General features: G+C 49.5%; 1 protein-coding gene across 1 annotated transcript in view; it reads left to right on the plus strand.

Moving 5' to 3' along the window:
* Nucleotides 1-361: 361 nt before the first annotated feature.
* The window catches only part of GPSM1 (G protein signaling modulator 1), a 61,875-nt gene continuing 46,446 nt past the window's right edge, over nt 362-15,790 (plus strand). The window contains exon 1 of the mRNA XM_062505458.1: nt 362-442. Coding sequence (XP_062361442.1) covers nt 384-442 — 59 coding nt within the window. The 5' untranslated portion in view covers nt 362-383. The remainder of the gene's footprint in view (nt 443-15,790) is intronic.

Here is a 15,790-nt window from a genome sequence, read left to right on the forward strand (position 1 = left end):
AAAGAACTTCGACCAAGCCAAAACCGAGACTCGTTTATGGTTTTCAGCGGCTCGACCTGAGCAGAAATCAGCGACGCTGCTCCGCTCTCCCTCGGCGATAACGTGCAGGTGTGGTGCCCGCACCTGGGGCCGCTCCCAGGTGAGCGCTGAGGCACTACCGGGGATGTCACCGAGGGGATGTCACCGAGGGGATGTCCCCGAGGGGACGTCCCCGGGGGGACGGGGGGCTCTGCCGCCCCCGGGATGCCGTCCCGCGGCCGGAGGGAGGCAGAGGGAGGCAGGCCGGGTGACATCAGCCGGAGGAGGGGCCTGCCCGCGAGTTTCTTTGCTCGGTGCATCACTTCCCGGCGCTGCCATACTCCGCTGCCCGCTCCCCGCCGCCCATGGCGAGCCCGCCCGGCGGGGACAGCCCCGGCTCCGCCGCCCGGCGCTTCTACTCCAGGTGAGCCGGAACGGGGAGAGCCCGGACCCGGAGCTGTGCCCAGCAGCGAGCCCGAGGAGCCTTGGGGACACCGCGGTCCTTGGGGACACCGCGGTCCTTGGGGACACCGCGGTCCTTGGGGACATCCCGTCGCCGAGCGCCGGGAGCGCAGCGGAGGGACGGGAGGAGCGAGCGCTGGTCCGCGGGAAGGCAGGAGCTGTTGCCTGGGTGGGGATCCAGCCGGAGTGGAGTGAGAGGAGCCGGGAAGGACGCGGAGCTCCCTCCCTGGGGCAGCTCGTGGGTGGTGGGAGCTGGAGATGCTCGGGTGGATCCTTGGCACTGCCTGGAGCCAGCGGCTCCTCTGTTGAGGAGGGTGATGCTCGGAGCTGGGCATTCGCATGGGAGGCTCCTGATCGCACTGCAGAGACTTGGAGTCTCAGCTTTACAACTGGGCGCTACAGAAATTCACACAGGGTTAAGGGGAAAAGAAAAAAAAAAAAAATTTAGCTCCAGGTTGTTCGGCGTTTATGGCAATGCCCTTTCTCTTCATTTAGATCAAAACTGGAAAAGACTAAACCCAAAGAGGACTAAAGGAGTGACTTTGAGGCCTTACAGCGTTGTTCATGCTGTTCACCATGGTTGTGTTCTATCTCTCCTCTAGCAGCCTGAAGTAGAGGTGATGCAGTGACTGGACTAGAGAGCTAAAAAAGCCCAAGAATGCTTGAAGTGTATGGGATACAGTAGCTTTTCATCAATTCCCTTTGCATGCTCTGCAGTAATTAGCACAGCAGCTAGTGGGTTGTCTGCTTTAATGAGTGCTGGTTCATTAGGGAGGGCAGCAGGTGTTTCTTGGTTTTGTTGTACAGCAACTCCAGGGATAAATTAACTCCAGCAGAGTTAATGTCATTGCTCTGCCTACTCTGGGGGAGCTAGAGCTGGGGAGAATCCTCCTGGATTTTAACCAACCTCGCCCTTCTTCTTTCTTTCTCTTTGTTTTTCTTGGAAACTTTCTGGGGACTAGATTTTGGTTCACTTTTGCAAAAGGAAATTTTAGCGGGAGGCTGCTTATCACAAAAGTGTGCCTGCACATGAACACTGCTCCCAGCTGCTGGGGAAGAGAAATGGGAAGCGTTTTCCTGTCACTTGTCTGGGTGCCTCTGGCAGGACGTGTGGTTTTAAAAGACTCTTCTGTGCCTTTTAGGCCTTGAAAGCAGGCGCTGGTGGAGCCTCTGTCCTCACTGTTCTGCAAGATCAGTGGTTACTTAATTTCTTCCTTTACTTCACTTTTATTGCTTTGCAGAAACTTGAGGGTGAGTTCAGTTCCTCTGACTGGTGTGATGGGTGGAACCTCAGGTGGCTGGGACTAAAAATCCAGTGCCTGGTACTCAAATCTTAATAAGTGGGATTTTCTTTTTGCCTGGGACCATTAATTGAGGTGTAAGAACTGTGGAAGGTAGCTGTGCAAACCCCTTATCTGGGGAACTGGGGGGGTTCTTTTCTTTCTGGGAAACAGGGGTGGGTGGGGTGAAGCATGTCAAAAATGAAAGTGTTTATTCATTTTATTACGTCCTTTAGTGGTTCTCTAAATTCAGCCCCTCCTAAACAAAGGCATGTGCTCTGTTGTGCTGGCAGCAAATAATCCGGGTGCTGACTGGGTCAGACATTTCTGTTTATAGAGACTGGAGTCAAAACTTCTGCTACACCACAAACCAGGCTGTTTCTGCCCCTGTGCAGCAGCTCTGTGTGTCTGCATTTGCTCACCTTTCTGATGCCATTTGCTGCACAGAACTGGGAAGTTTCAGGCAGGACTTGTTGGAAGTCCAGGGCTTTGGAGGTTGTGACTCTGCAGGGCTGATGTACCTGTGGGGTCAGCTCCCAGTGTTGGGGCTTGTTGGAATTGTCCAGTTCTGCGACTGTGCTCCTCAAATTTGAGCTGGCCAAGTTCTGTGTGAGCCTGAGTTACTGCTTTACCTTCCGTGGACTTTTGGGCTGTTACTAATTTAAGTGCACTGATTCAGCTTTGTGTTACTTCTGAGGACTTTTTTGGGCAGAATTGTGAAATTCCTGCTGGCAGCAGCTGTCCTGCTCTTCTCCACTGCTGCAGGTGCTCTAACTTGTCTTTTTGTGCTGGCTGGCTGATTTTGAAGGTTCAGGAAGCACCAAATCCATCCAGCGGTTCCCCTGGACTGTGGAGAGTGACGAGCTCATGCTGGGGACAATTGTCCAGAGAGCTACCCTGGATTTGGCCCCTTGCTTTTAAAAGGGCACTCTGGAGGTTTCTGGGTCTGGGAAGGAGACATGGACATGTCCTGGGGAAACCCTCACTGTACTGCACTGACATGATGGAGATGTTATTGATCCCACACAGAAAGAACTTTAGATAATGCTGCAGTCAGTCCAGAAATGCATTATTCTGGTCTGAGAACTCGGATAAAAGCACACCTTGTTTCTGCCTTTCCCTTCCCTTGCTCTCTGTTCTCCTGCGGTTTCTGTTTTCCAGAGCACTCCTGGCTTTTGTGATGTTTACAAACTTCCCTTGATTGTGTCACCAACAGTCCCCATCTCGCTCATTAGTGTCACCAGGGCGAGGACCTGACCTGAATGTGCATCGGGCAATTAGAGAGTGCTCTGAGCACCACAGAGCTCTGAGAGAGGAGGCTCCTTCCTCCCGTTCCGATGGGAAAACTGGGATGGAGAAATTGCCGGATTTCTGACGTGGAAGGCAGCGAGAGAGGGCACAACTCAGCGGGGTGGTTGCGGCAGAGTAAACTGGGGTTTGCAAAGGAAACTGGGGGCAAAATCCACTATTGGGGTGAACCTCCATCCTGTTTGTTTTGTGTGTACCCAAGGGATAACAATACCGTGAAATACTTCCCTATTTTCCCTAGTTCTTGTCAAGTAAACTCGCACAACTTTTGAATCTGGACTTTATGCAAGGCAAACAGCTATTTTCTTTCCAAGAGGTGGTATTTAATTGTATCTCCCTGAGGTGAAAATTAGCACCAGTAGCAGTGCTGGGTTTGGAAAAGTTCAATCAGCTTCCTCTGAGGGAGTGGGAAGGGGCTCAGGTGCACTGCCAGAAAGCTGGGAATGACCATTTGGTCTCTATTTACTCCATAGATGAAACTTGAAATTGCTTATTGCATTTCTGAATGCTGGTTCAGAGTTTCCTGAAAGATTCTGATTTTTCTTCTTTTGGCAGTCTCCATCAGGCAGAAGAATGTGTAAAACAGGACAAACATTTCTAAAATAGCTGTGTGTAATAGCTGGCCTGAGCAAAAATTATATGATAGCTTAGCAGGCAGTGTTGGCTTTGTTGACATCTCTCTTGGCATGTTTTGAATTTCTCGCTTGTACTTTCAGCACTGGTGAGTCATGTGGTTATCCCAAAGTGGAGCAAAGCAGGACTTTGAGTGTCCACCTCAACAGGGAGAGGGATCCTTCTGCACAGACCTGGGACTTGGTGCTTTGCAGATTTCCCCAGGATTTTGGGCGTCCTTTTTGATTTTTCTGTGTTTCACCTCATGGGATGTGAGGAAAGCAGCTCTGTCCCTGCTCCCTGTGGTCTCCCATGGGACAGGGCTGTGCTTTGTGCCTGGCACAGAGTGATCCTGCTTTAGGATCACTCGCAGTAGGTGCTGCTGCAATACAAGCGCTGCTTGTCCTCAGGGTGTTCACTGGACTCTGTGCACATGTAAATGGAGCTGAGGTGATGCTCTGCCTTCTCCCTGTGCTGACTTGCACTTCACTGCTTCAGCTTCTGCTGGCTGTGCCTCTCCTGGGGTGAGAGCAGTCCCTCTGGATGCTTTATCCCCAAATCCCGTGCCTTGCATGGGATGTTTGTGCCAAGCAGACAAGAAAGAGAAGAACACTGAGTCTTGGCCACGTGTTTGTGGTTATTCCAAGTTTGCCTCTGAGTCAACTGAAGTCAAATCAGTTTGTGACTCAGCTGTGGCCTGAGGACACCCCTCAAAGCCAATTTCCTGCGAGATAAATGTTAATAATCACAGCGGAGCTGAGTCTGACAGAAGCTGTGACCCTTCCCACCTGGAATGTTGGCCGTGAGGAAGGAGGGAGCTGTGCTGCCCAGACAGTCAGGTGCCTTGTGCTACCTGTTGCACTGGTCACTGGATGCTCCTCTCCTGGGAAAGTGTCTCCAGGAACTCGTGGCCAGCAGGAGAGCAGGGACACTGGAAAGGGTTCCTGTGAACAGGAGATTGGTGTTTGGATCGTGGTGGCAGGGAGCAGCAATTTTGTTCACTCCTTGAGTGGTGGGTCCTGTTCTGGCCCCAGTTTCTGTCAGAGCTTTGGTTGGTGTCTGCAGCATGAGCTGCTTATGCCACAGGAAAATCCTGTATGTGATTAATTTCTGTTTTCCTGGAGGATGTGGCCAATTAGGGATCTGCTGCCCCTTATTATCAAAGTTAGGGAAAGCAGTGCCTGTTACACCAAAGGATGAAAACTTGTTATGAAAGCTGAGAAACTGATTTGTAATAGAAGAGTGATTTTTAAAATCCTTTTTTTGATCTTCCTCTCTTGAGCCAAATGCAGCTGGACCATGACCACTCAAGTCACTTCCTCCAGCTCAGTGATGAGTGCCCCAGACATTGGATTTTTTTCCTGATACGTTACATAAACCATAGGGGAAAGCCTTGCCTTGGTGGTGCCTTGAGGATGAACAAAGTCACAGCCAGAAGCAGAAAGGCTTAAAATTGGAAATGCTGATAGAAGTCTGGGGATTCAACTTCTCTCCTCACTGATCCAGACCTCTGGCTTGGAGGGAGCATCTGTGGGAGGCAGATAGGAAAGGATTTTTTTTTCTTTTTTTATGGGGTGACAGTGATAGAATGGCTTAGTTTAAAGGAAGTTCATCAGGATGGAAGATCCTGCCTTGGAGGATCCTGTGGACTGTGTGTGTGTGTTCCCATTAAAGGGGGTGGCAGTGCTGGGGTGGGACAAGGGGTCCCTGCAGGACCACCCTGCTGCCACCTGCCCTGAGGTGTATCTGGGCTGAGCCTGGCCTGTGTCCTGGATCCAGGGACCTCCTAGATGTGCCCCCCTTTATCTGTGCTGTTTTAACACATCCCCAGGACACAACTTGGTCGCTGCTCTCTTTAGTTTGAGCTCTCCACACAGCAAATGCTGCTCTGTCTCAAGCCTTGTCTCCCCAGCTCTCATGTTCCTGTTTTCCCCTCTGTGCTCTCCTGCCTCCTCTCCAGCATACCAGACTTTCTGTTACTGGAGAATATAAACTGTATTTTTGTTGTTGGTATGTTGATTTCTTGCTGTCTCATGTTTTTTCACTTGAGGCGGTGTCCAAATTTTCTTGAAGAACAGGTTTGAACTCTGTCAGGTCTCACACTGCAAGAAGCCACAAGCAGCAAATTTCTGAAAGTGGAGAGATGGATTTTACTTAACTCTTGATGCTGCTCTGCTTGAAGAGCAATTGCATCTCCAAATTGTTCTCAGATCTGTCTGGTGCTGTGTCCCATCCCAGTCCTGCTCTCTGTGTTCCTTTGATCAGCCACCCCAGCTTCCAGAATTCCACTTCCCTGTTATAAAATCCTTTGCCAACCAAAGCCATGAAACCCAAATTCCTCCTGGTCTGGGCACATAGGCTGAGTATCCCAACCACAAAGTGAGGCTGCTGAATTCTGAGCCTGGGCTATTTATATTGTCAGTGGGAAAGCTTTTCATTGACCAAGCTGCTCCCTCCCTGAAGATACTTTTAATTAAATGTTATTTGACAGATCTGACTTTCTAATTGGCTTAGATTTAACTGGTATAAATGGGATTTTTTTTTTTTTCTACTGAAAGCTGAAGAAAGTAGGAGTAATTTTGTTGGAAGGCTATTTGCATTCAGAGTCGTGTCCATCTGTTGTTTAATGTAATAAGCTGATGGAATAAAAAAAAAACCCAAAAAAAAAAAAACCAGCCAAAAAACCCCTTACAACCAGAAAGTCAACATCCCTGCCAGTGCTTGATGAGGAGAAGGCAAAAGGGACACAGCAGCCTCAGCTTTGGAGCTCTCTAAACAATGCCCAGCAATGTTATGCAACTGCCTAGGGAAGGAAGTGAGAAATTATCATTACAGTGCAGTTTCAAGGGCAATATTAAATGAGCAATTTGCAGCAGAGCTCTGTACTTAAGTGACTTAACTCACTTCTCCTGGGATAAAATTAACAGGGCTGGTTAAGGACAATAGCCATGACCTCTGTTCCTTTCAGGAGGGGGGCACAGACAGGCTCTTTTCAGAACTGAATCTGAGGCGTGGAACACTGAGAGCCTTCAAAGTGGGCACCCAAACCCCAACCAGTGTAATGGCCTGGTCCTGGAACTGCCTGAGGGGTCCCTGTCCCCCTGAAGCCTGGAAAAGGGGGGGGACAAACATCTGCTCAGGCACCTCATTGATATCTGCTCTTCCTTACTTCAGTGGAAGGGATAAGAAGATCTTCTGCAAGGCCCTGGATACTGGAGCAGCAACAAAGCTCTGAATTAATGATTTGGAAAGCAGTGGTGCTGTCTGTTCAGTACCTTCAGGGTAGCTAGGAGTCAATAGCTTAAAAAACTATTCCCAGTTTACTTTCAGCAAGAGGATTTTGCCTGAGGATGCCAGGCTCTGGAACCACAGGTGATTCTTTTCTGACTCTGAGATTAGACAGGGTCTGTCTGAAGAAGCTTCACCTTCTGTGAATCAGTGGCTCTGTGCAGCTACTACCCCTGGAGGGATTTTTGGAAGAGGAATATTGGATTGTCTTGGCTCCCCTCAAGCTTTTCTGTGGCCCTTTGCTCTTACACCCTCTGGAGCAGCCAGAGGGGCTCCTCACTGGGAGTTAGGGGCTAATGCAAGAGAAAGACCAAGAAAAAAAGGACTTAAATGGAGAAAACACTAATAGCATAGCTCAGCGTAAGAGCTATTTCATGTTCCACCTGGGAGCAGATGTTTTGCCTTGGAAACTGCTTTTAAAAAAACATGCATGGGCAGGACTGGGAGCTGTGAGTTCAGTCTGCAGCTGGCTCTGAGCTGCACAAGGTGAGTGAGCACACAGGGGCTGACAGGGCTCCTTTCCTGCCCTGGGGACCCTGCTCTGATCCCCTCACGCTTTCTGGCTGCCAGGCAGAAGAGTTGGCTCCTGAGAATGGGAGCCCTTTCCTGGGTGCTGTAGGTGCAGGTGCAGCTGCTGGTCTGTGATGGGATTTGGGACAGATTTCCTTGATTTGCAAGATTGGCTTCTGGTACAGGATTGCAGCAGACTCGGCACAAGGAGATCAGCTTTGCTGTAGGGCAACACAAATAATTTATAGTGATGCTGAGTTCCCCAGGGGAAGCCCCACCTGGGGTTTGGACAGTGCTCCCTGTGTGTGGTGGAGTTTCTCCATGCCTTCATTAACAGAGCTGCACAAATGTGGATTTACAGGTAGAACAAAGGGGTTTGATGTACCAAGTGCCTTCCCAGGTCTGTTTCCAGGACTTTCTTGACACTCCTGTGATTTTGCAGAGCACTGGGGAAGTGTCACAGCATGTGCCATTTGAGTGTTCACCTGTACCTGGTGGTACCTCCTTGGGCACTTTGGTGTGAGTTGCTGCGTTTTCCTGTGCTCTGGAGCAGCTTCAGCCTAAATTAGTTAGCTGTGGGACAGGTTTCTTGTGTGAGCCACGCTGCAGAGTTGAGGTGGCTCTTCCTGCACTCCATCTGTGGAATATCCGTTCATGCCTGAGGAGAGCTGGGAAGTGCTGATTAATATTCATCTCTCTGGGCTATTTGTTAATTACTGTTATTCGTGGTTTGTAGGATGGTGCTGAGTGGATCCTGGCAGGGTTGCATCCGTTCCAGGGTTTCGGAGCGCATGGTAAACACCAGTATTTTATTGCAGCTTTTCTGGGAAATAGTGTTCCTGTTTTGAAGGGCTTGAAATTGTATAGCCTTCAGGGTGGAAGAGAATAGAGGGGGTGAAACTGGGAGCTGAATGTCCTGACTCCCACTTCTTTACTTCAGCACTTCCTCACCCAGGTCAGAGTGAATTGGAGACCTTGGCTTTGTCCTTTACTGAGCCCAGCACTGGTGTCACACAAAATTACAGTGGCTGTGGTGTTCTGAGAGGGAGCAGAAAGCTGTTTAGGAGGGAGTTACCAGCTGGTGAATTAAATTCTCTGCCGGTTTTTACAAGGTGTGCCTTGCAAAGGGAGCACTGCAAACCACAGAAAGAGCAGCCTGGGTGGCCCTGGGCTCTGGTCACTGTGAAGAGCTCAGTGCCAGAGACTGGCTTGAAAAAAGCAGAACAGCCCTGAGTGACTCCCTGGCTTTCAGGCTTTGAGAAGAGAGCAGTTAAGAAGGAGAGAGGAACACAGAGCAATGTTCCCTGTCAGAAAACCCTGCCAGTTCAATTGTGTGAGTGAGTGGACTTGCCCTGCCTTGGGGGTGGCTGGCTGTTGGGGTATGGTGAAGGATGGAGACAGAAAAGCACACATCTGTAGTTACAGTCAGGCAGGAAGGATTTGGGATGGGCAGGAGCTGCCAGGGCTTTGAGGAGGGTCCTGTCCTCACTGTCCTTGTGCACTCACCATATCCCAGCTGGTGCTGCAGCAGCAACAACCCCTTTTTTTAGCAGCTGTCTGCAGAGATTTGTATGGAGGAAATGCTCTGGGGATTGGATCTTGCTGCAAAACACAGAGGCCATCAGATTCAGGTTGTTTATCAGCCAAGCCTTCTGCAGCATGAAGGCAGGAATACAAACCACCAGCAGCTAACAAATGAAAATACTGAGCTTCCTAAGCCACTGGTGTGTTCTTCTTTTTCCCCTGACAAACAAGCCCTTGTGATTTCCAGCTTGAGAAGCCCACGGGCCAACATCTCGTGGTGCTTGCACCCATAAAAGCAGCAAAATGTCCTGGAATTGTGATACTCCACGTGTACCTCCAGGCATTTCCTGGCCTCCGAGTTCAGCTGAGTGTCTGAGCTCCTGCATGGGTCTAAATAATAAAACATATGAGTTCACTGCAATGTGCCCAGAATTTTAAGGCTGCAGCCCTTGGCCAGCACTTGTATAAATTGCTTCCATCAGGGCAGTAATCCAGGAAACTACAAGCAGGAACTGCTTGGTTGATGGAAGTGTGTGGTTTGGTGCCTTCCTGGGTAAAGCCAGGGAGAAAGGAAGGCTGCTTTTTTCTGTGAGTTCATCCCTTTCGTGTGCCCTGGTTCACAGGGAGCTTCTGCAGCATGCTCAGGTGCCTGAGGAGTTAATAATGAAGTGACTGAAAAGACCCACATTTTCCTCTGCTGTTCTAAAGAAAAGAAAAACTCACTCTGCTGGATATTCTCTTCAATAAAACTATCCTTTGGCACCAGTGTTTTTGGTAGGAAGTTGTCATCAGCTGTGCCAGTGAGTGACCACTTGGCAGAGGGGACCAGCAGTGGATCTGTCATGTAAGGATGAGGAGTGAGCAGAGGAAAATGTTGTGTTCCCTGCACTGAGCGCGATGATTTTCCTGGGGTGGAAATCCCTTCCTGAATGGTGCTGGGTGAAGTTCCCCCAGTGTGAGTCAGGAATTCCCTTCAGGTTTTCTTGGGGGCTCCAGCTTTGCTTTGTGGAGCTCCAAGCCCATGTGGGAAGGGCAGAGCTCACCTGCCCAGGGCAGATGTGTGAGCAGCAGGAAGGGAAGGGAAGGAGAAGATGCTTTGCAGACCTGGCTCCAGACAGAACTGAGTCATTTGTCGAGGCTGACGCTCTTGGAGCTGCTTGCCTGAGGCTGGCATAGCTCAGGCAGGAGAGTGAGACTGCAGCCATCCAGATACTCACAGAGGAGAGAAAACTAACAGCTTCCAACATGTGACTGGAATGGAAGTAAGAAAAAAAAAAAAAAAGGAAACCATCTCCAATTAAAGCCATGCGTGTTGGTGGATGGAGCTGCTCCCAAAAGGTTCGTGGAGGCTGTTTGTGCAGCACTAATGCACAAACACTCTGGAATGCCCTGGATCCTCCAGCACACAGAATCCCTGTGGAAACAGAGCTGTTCCTGCATGGCAGCAGCTCCCCCAGCCCACCACCCTTAGGGGTTAAGGTAAGAGCTGTCTTGTCAGCTGTCTCCTCCTCCCTGTCCCTGCTCCTGAAGCACGTTTTCCATGCAGCCTGGTGCTGTGCCGTGTGTTTTTTTCACTGCTGGATGATGATAATGTCTCTGTGCAGGAGCGGAGATTTTCTGCAGACATGCATAATTCAGTTGTCAGGATAAATGGGCTCCCTGGATTTGGGCATGTGTTGTAAGCCTGATGCTGGATCCTCCCTTCTCTCACTGGTGTGAGGCAGGAGGGGAGCAGGGAATTCTCCCAGAGCTCCAGAGCAGCAGCCTGTGGTCTGTAAACTCATTGCAATACCTGTGAGATTGCAAGAAGGATCTAAATTAAACCTGAAATAGGCCTGTGGAGAGGAGCATTCTTGCTGTATTTGGGAAGACTTTTGAGAAGCAGGATGTTCGTACAAACTCCTCCTGAAGAACAGGACCAGAGCCCATTTCACACATGAAGGATGTGATCTGCATGACAAACTTCTCAAAATATGTTTGCTGCTGTTTACACCTGTGATTGAGCTGCAGTAATGCCACAGTGACAGAGCCAAACTGATGTGTAAGGAGGAGCAGGATTTGCCTCCCTGTGCTTGATTTTCCAGGGTGAATGTTTTCCATGGAGCCATTTTGGGACAGAAGTGCTAAAAATCTGGGGAGATGCTGTGGAGGACTCAGTCCCACAGAGCTGTGGAAGCAGTGAAAGCAGCTTGCAGGATGCTGGAGGGTTCCCTGCAGAGGCAGCAACACCCAGCACAGTGCCAGACAGCGGGGCTGCTCTCAGGGAGGAGTGGAATTCTCACCTCACATGGAACCACGGAGCTTTCTGGGAATCCTGCCACGCTCAGATTTGGGGGTTTGCACATGAATCTGATGGGATGCACAGATCTTTCCACAGTGCCTTGGAGCGCCCTGAAGTACTTTTGGTGCTGGTCTGCTGGGTTTGGGTTTGCATTGAAGAGATGGAGGAACAGTTTTAAAGATGCTAGCAAAGGTTGCAGTGGACACCTGGCTGATATTTGAGCTCCTGGGGAGCCTCTTCCCTTGTTTTTCAGACAGATGTGGAATTATCTATACAAAATCCAAAGGGATGCCCTGTAGGCTGTGTAACAGCCAGGAAGAAGGGCAGTGTCCAGTGTGAACTCTTGTTCTGTTGGTTTTTTAAATCTGTAAGTGTTTCTGGGCTGATGCCTGATTTTTGGCACCCCTGGAATTTTCAGGGAGAGCACAACAATGCTTTAAACATCTCTCTGAGCAGGAAACAGCTGCAGAAAAACAGCGTGAAATTGGTGCAGTCTGCTGTGCTGCAGCTTTGCCAACAGCAATCTGTCCTGGTGGCTGTCAGTGCTTCAGCCCTGGCAGAAGCTCTGCCCACGTGCCCTGTGTGACCCCAGAGAGCCACCTTTGTGAATCCCTCTGGTTTGGGCACTCAGGGCTGTAATCACTAAAGGAGAGACTATCACAGGCTGTCCCTGGTGTACTCAAGCTTGATTTTACCCTCCTCACAGGCTTTAGCAGATGGTCATGTGAAAAAGAAGTTGCTGCATGTTTGGATTCACTGGATTTGTCTGGTTCCTGCTATTTGCTCTTCAGTGAGTTCTGCAGGAAGGATGAGGGCCAGGTTTGTGCTGGCTCTGTCACTGAGGTCCCATCCAAACCCCTTTCAGGTGCAAGTGCTGGTGCTGCAGAGCATCCTTAGAGCTCTCTTGGTGAGCTGGGATCGCTCAGCACCTCCCTGGCTCAAAGCCTGCCTGGCCCAGGCTCAGGGTGTGAGTTTTCTGATGGATCCCAAAGGCTCTTCTCTCTTGGATTGAAACCCTTGGCTTGGGGCTGGCGGAAGCAGATGAGACAGGAAGGGAACAGAACCAAATTGGCTGTAGGTTGCTGTGGAGTCAGTGTGAGAAGCTGTGGTGTGATCTTTGCCACGGTTTCCTTTTCTGCTGCATCACAAGGACGATCCCATTGCCGTGCCCTGAGCAGGGGCTGTGGTTTTGCAGGGGCTGTGGGCAGGAAGGAGACAACACGTGGGGAGTGTGTGCAGCCTCCAGCTGCTGCAGGAGGCTTGGGATGAGGTGGGACATGGGCAAGAACGTGGGACAGGCAGAAGTGCCTCTGTTTGCTGTAACACAGTCCCTGGTGTTGCTGGGGCTTGGCAGCACCTTTTCCATACTCAGTTGTTTTCCTGCTGCAAGCCCACGCTCTGAGGCAGGCTGAGAGAGGAAGAAGTGGGAGCTGCAGCTGGAGGGGTTTCCAGGCAGCTTGAATGGAGAATAGATGGGGGCTTGTGGGGAAACAAGCCTTGCTTTCACTTGGGAAGGTTGTGCAGGAAAGGAGAGCTCACACAGCCCGTGCAGCTGCCCAGAACAACTGGGACAATTGTGCTGGTGGCACTTGTGGAGCTGAGCTTGACCCTGCCAGCAGCTGGGGGTGGCAGGACCTTGGAGCAAGGACTGGGGCAGGTTGGGATGTTTTCAGTCTAAGCTGCCCTGTTGTGTCTGACCTCTGCTGGCACTGCTGTGCTGGAGTTCCACTGGGATCCCTGAGCACTCCTGGCACCCATAGGATCCATGAGGACTCACCCCTGGCTCAGGCAGCCCCAGGTCAGCTCCCATGGGAACTGGCTGAGCCCCCACTGGGTGTCTGGGAGCAGTTTTAGAGAGGAGATTGTCTGTATATCTCTTCATTTATGGTTCTTCTGAATTTGGAAAGAACCCCTCCAAACCAAGACTTGCCCATTTTCAGTATTAAGTTTGACCTGAATGAGCTCCTCTATACTGGTGGGTAATAGAAGCTGAATGGCATAAATAAAATAGGTAACAAATAAATTGATTGTTTTCATTGGGTGGCTTTCAATAAGGCAATTACTTGTTTTTTCTAACGTATGTGGTAATTGTAACTTGCTGGATTCTGCAGTATACTTGTTTAAATCACAGCATATATTTTAGTGAGAGCTATGTTGACCCAATTGCTAAAGTAAGTTTGTAATGAAAAGCCTCTCAGCCTGCATGTCCTCTCCTGCTCTCTGGCTGCTGGAAGTGACTGAAGGAAATAGCACTTCACTGCTGGTGAAATCATCCCCAGAGTGCTGTTTAATGGCAGTGTGATGGATTAACCTCATTAAAGGTGCTAGTATTGTACAAGAAAGCAAAATACTCCTGGAAAACTCAGGAAGCTTCCTTTGTTGTGCTGAGTTCATTCCAAACCTCTTCTGTGATAAAATAGAAATCCCTAAAACCCCGTCCTGTTGCAGGTTTTCCTGATGCTCTGCAGGGCACATTTCAGGGGTCAGGTGCTGCAGGAATGAGACAAAATGCTGGGTTTTGTGTTTCTGGGAAGGAAAGAGCATCCTCAGGCATCAGCATCATGACTCCACTTGTGTTTGGCAAGCTGGTGCTCCTGGCCTCTACTTTTATTTCTCTTTTTCTCAGATGGCAGCTGGTGGCTGGGCTTATGCCCTGCTGATGAGCTGTGCAAAGAAATTGTGTTCCAGGCTCATTTCCCCCTCACTGTTCTTGAAAGTGAGTTCTCCTGCACAGTTCTCCTTCAGAGAATTTGATCAGTTCATACACTTGGTGGATTCATGGTATTTTTTTTTTCCATTTGGGAGTCAGAACATGTTTTAATGAATTAATTTTAAAATTGATATCTCCTTAATCATCACTTCCTCAGACCCTGCAAAGTATTTGCATCTTATAATTTAAGTGCTTTGAAACTGGCTATCAAGTGAAACTGTTAACCAGGCTGAGATGAAATTCACATTTGCACCTTAATCTCATTTGAGCATTTTCAAGTGCTGGAAGTTAATTACATCCATGGTAGTCCTTTGATACTTGGGTAATTTTGGAGCACAATGACTTAAATTTGTGCTCATTGACTGTTAGAAATTTCACTCCTCAGCTGACACAGAAAAATTTCCTTATGCTCTCTGTTCTACCTGTAGGTCCAGCTGGATCTGTGGGCAGCATTTGGGTCATGGATTCAAGATAATTATCACCAGTGTATCATTTACTGAGAGCCCAAACCTTCCAGGTGTGGATCAGGTTTCTGCAGGTCAGGGATACCTACAGCTCCTGGAGTTGGGGGCTTTTCTTGGGGCATCTTCAGTGGTTGTTTGGCATTGTGCTGAGCTGTGTGAGCATCCCTGCCTGGATGGAAGTGCTGCACCTCATTCCTGATGGAGCAGCTCCCCTTGGGAGGGAGGAGCTCTGGGAGTCAGGGCTCCTGGGTTCCTTTCCCTTCTCTGCAGCTGACTCACAGCAAGGCATAATTTGCCCACAGAGCCTCAGCTGCCTTTTTGAAAAATGGGGTAATTGCTGCCCTCGCACCTCTGCAAAATATTTTGGAGTCCTTAGGTTGAAAGTTTCTGTACCTACCGACTCAGCATCAAAAGCTGCTTCATAAAATGCTCTGAAAACAGAAAATAGCTCCCATCTGTCCTCTGCTCTCCTGTCCCCACGGATCAAAGCCACAGAGGTTGTGTAAGCAGGGGAATGCTGGATGACTTTTGCTTTCCAGCAGGCAGTGGGGAGTTTGAATTTGGATTTCTGAAAAGGACGCAGCTTGTTGGAGCCATTCCCCATTGAAATGGGGTCTTATTCAGCACTGCTAATAAGAGGGTAAAGGCAGCTAAATACAGCTGTCTTCCTCAGTGTCATTTGGGATTTATTAGCAAATATGCAGTGGAATTGAATCCCTTGTAAGTACTCTGCAGCTAATGGTAGATAGCAATTAGCTGAAATGACTACTGTGGAGCACTGATGTTGCATCAGTGAGGGGACAGGAAATCTGGAGCCAGCACACAGACCCAGCAGCTTCCAGAACTCCCTGGAGTTTTTTTCCTCTGGATTTTCTGCTTTCATGCCCTTAGCAAAAGACTGCGGTGAAAATCTCTCAGCCTGGGTAATCCCCAGAGCTCCAGCTTGAACAAACACTTCCCCAGCAGCACTGTGTGTGGATATTATTTCTTTTTAATTATGGCTATTATTATTTTCGGCTCAGGGGTCATTGAAAGGACTCACTGCAGTGTTCCTACCAGTGGGAACCTCCTCCTCCAGATGTGAAGGGATCTGGCCCAGATGATTGGAACCAGTTCAGAAGTTGAGGACTGGGTGCAGCATTCATGGTTTCACCTCTGACCTTTTCATCTCCAAACTCAACAGGAGGTTTTGTTTCCTTCCCCTCACTAATGAGGTGAGGTGTAGATCAGGGTGTCCCAGGGGTTCTGCCCTTTGGCTGAAGGGGAACCTGCTCCTCTGTGCTGGGTTCCAGCTTCCAAAAATGGTTTGAATCAAGCTAATTTCATGTATATC

Source organism: Cinclus cinclus, chromosome 19, assembly GCF_963662255.1.
Source record: "Cinclus cinclus chromosome 19, bCinCin1.1, whole genome shotgun sequence".
NCBI lineage: Eukaryota > Metazoa > Chordata > Aves > Passeriformes > Cinclidae > Cinclus > Cinclus cinclus.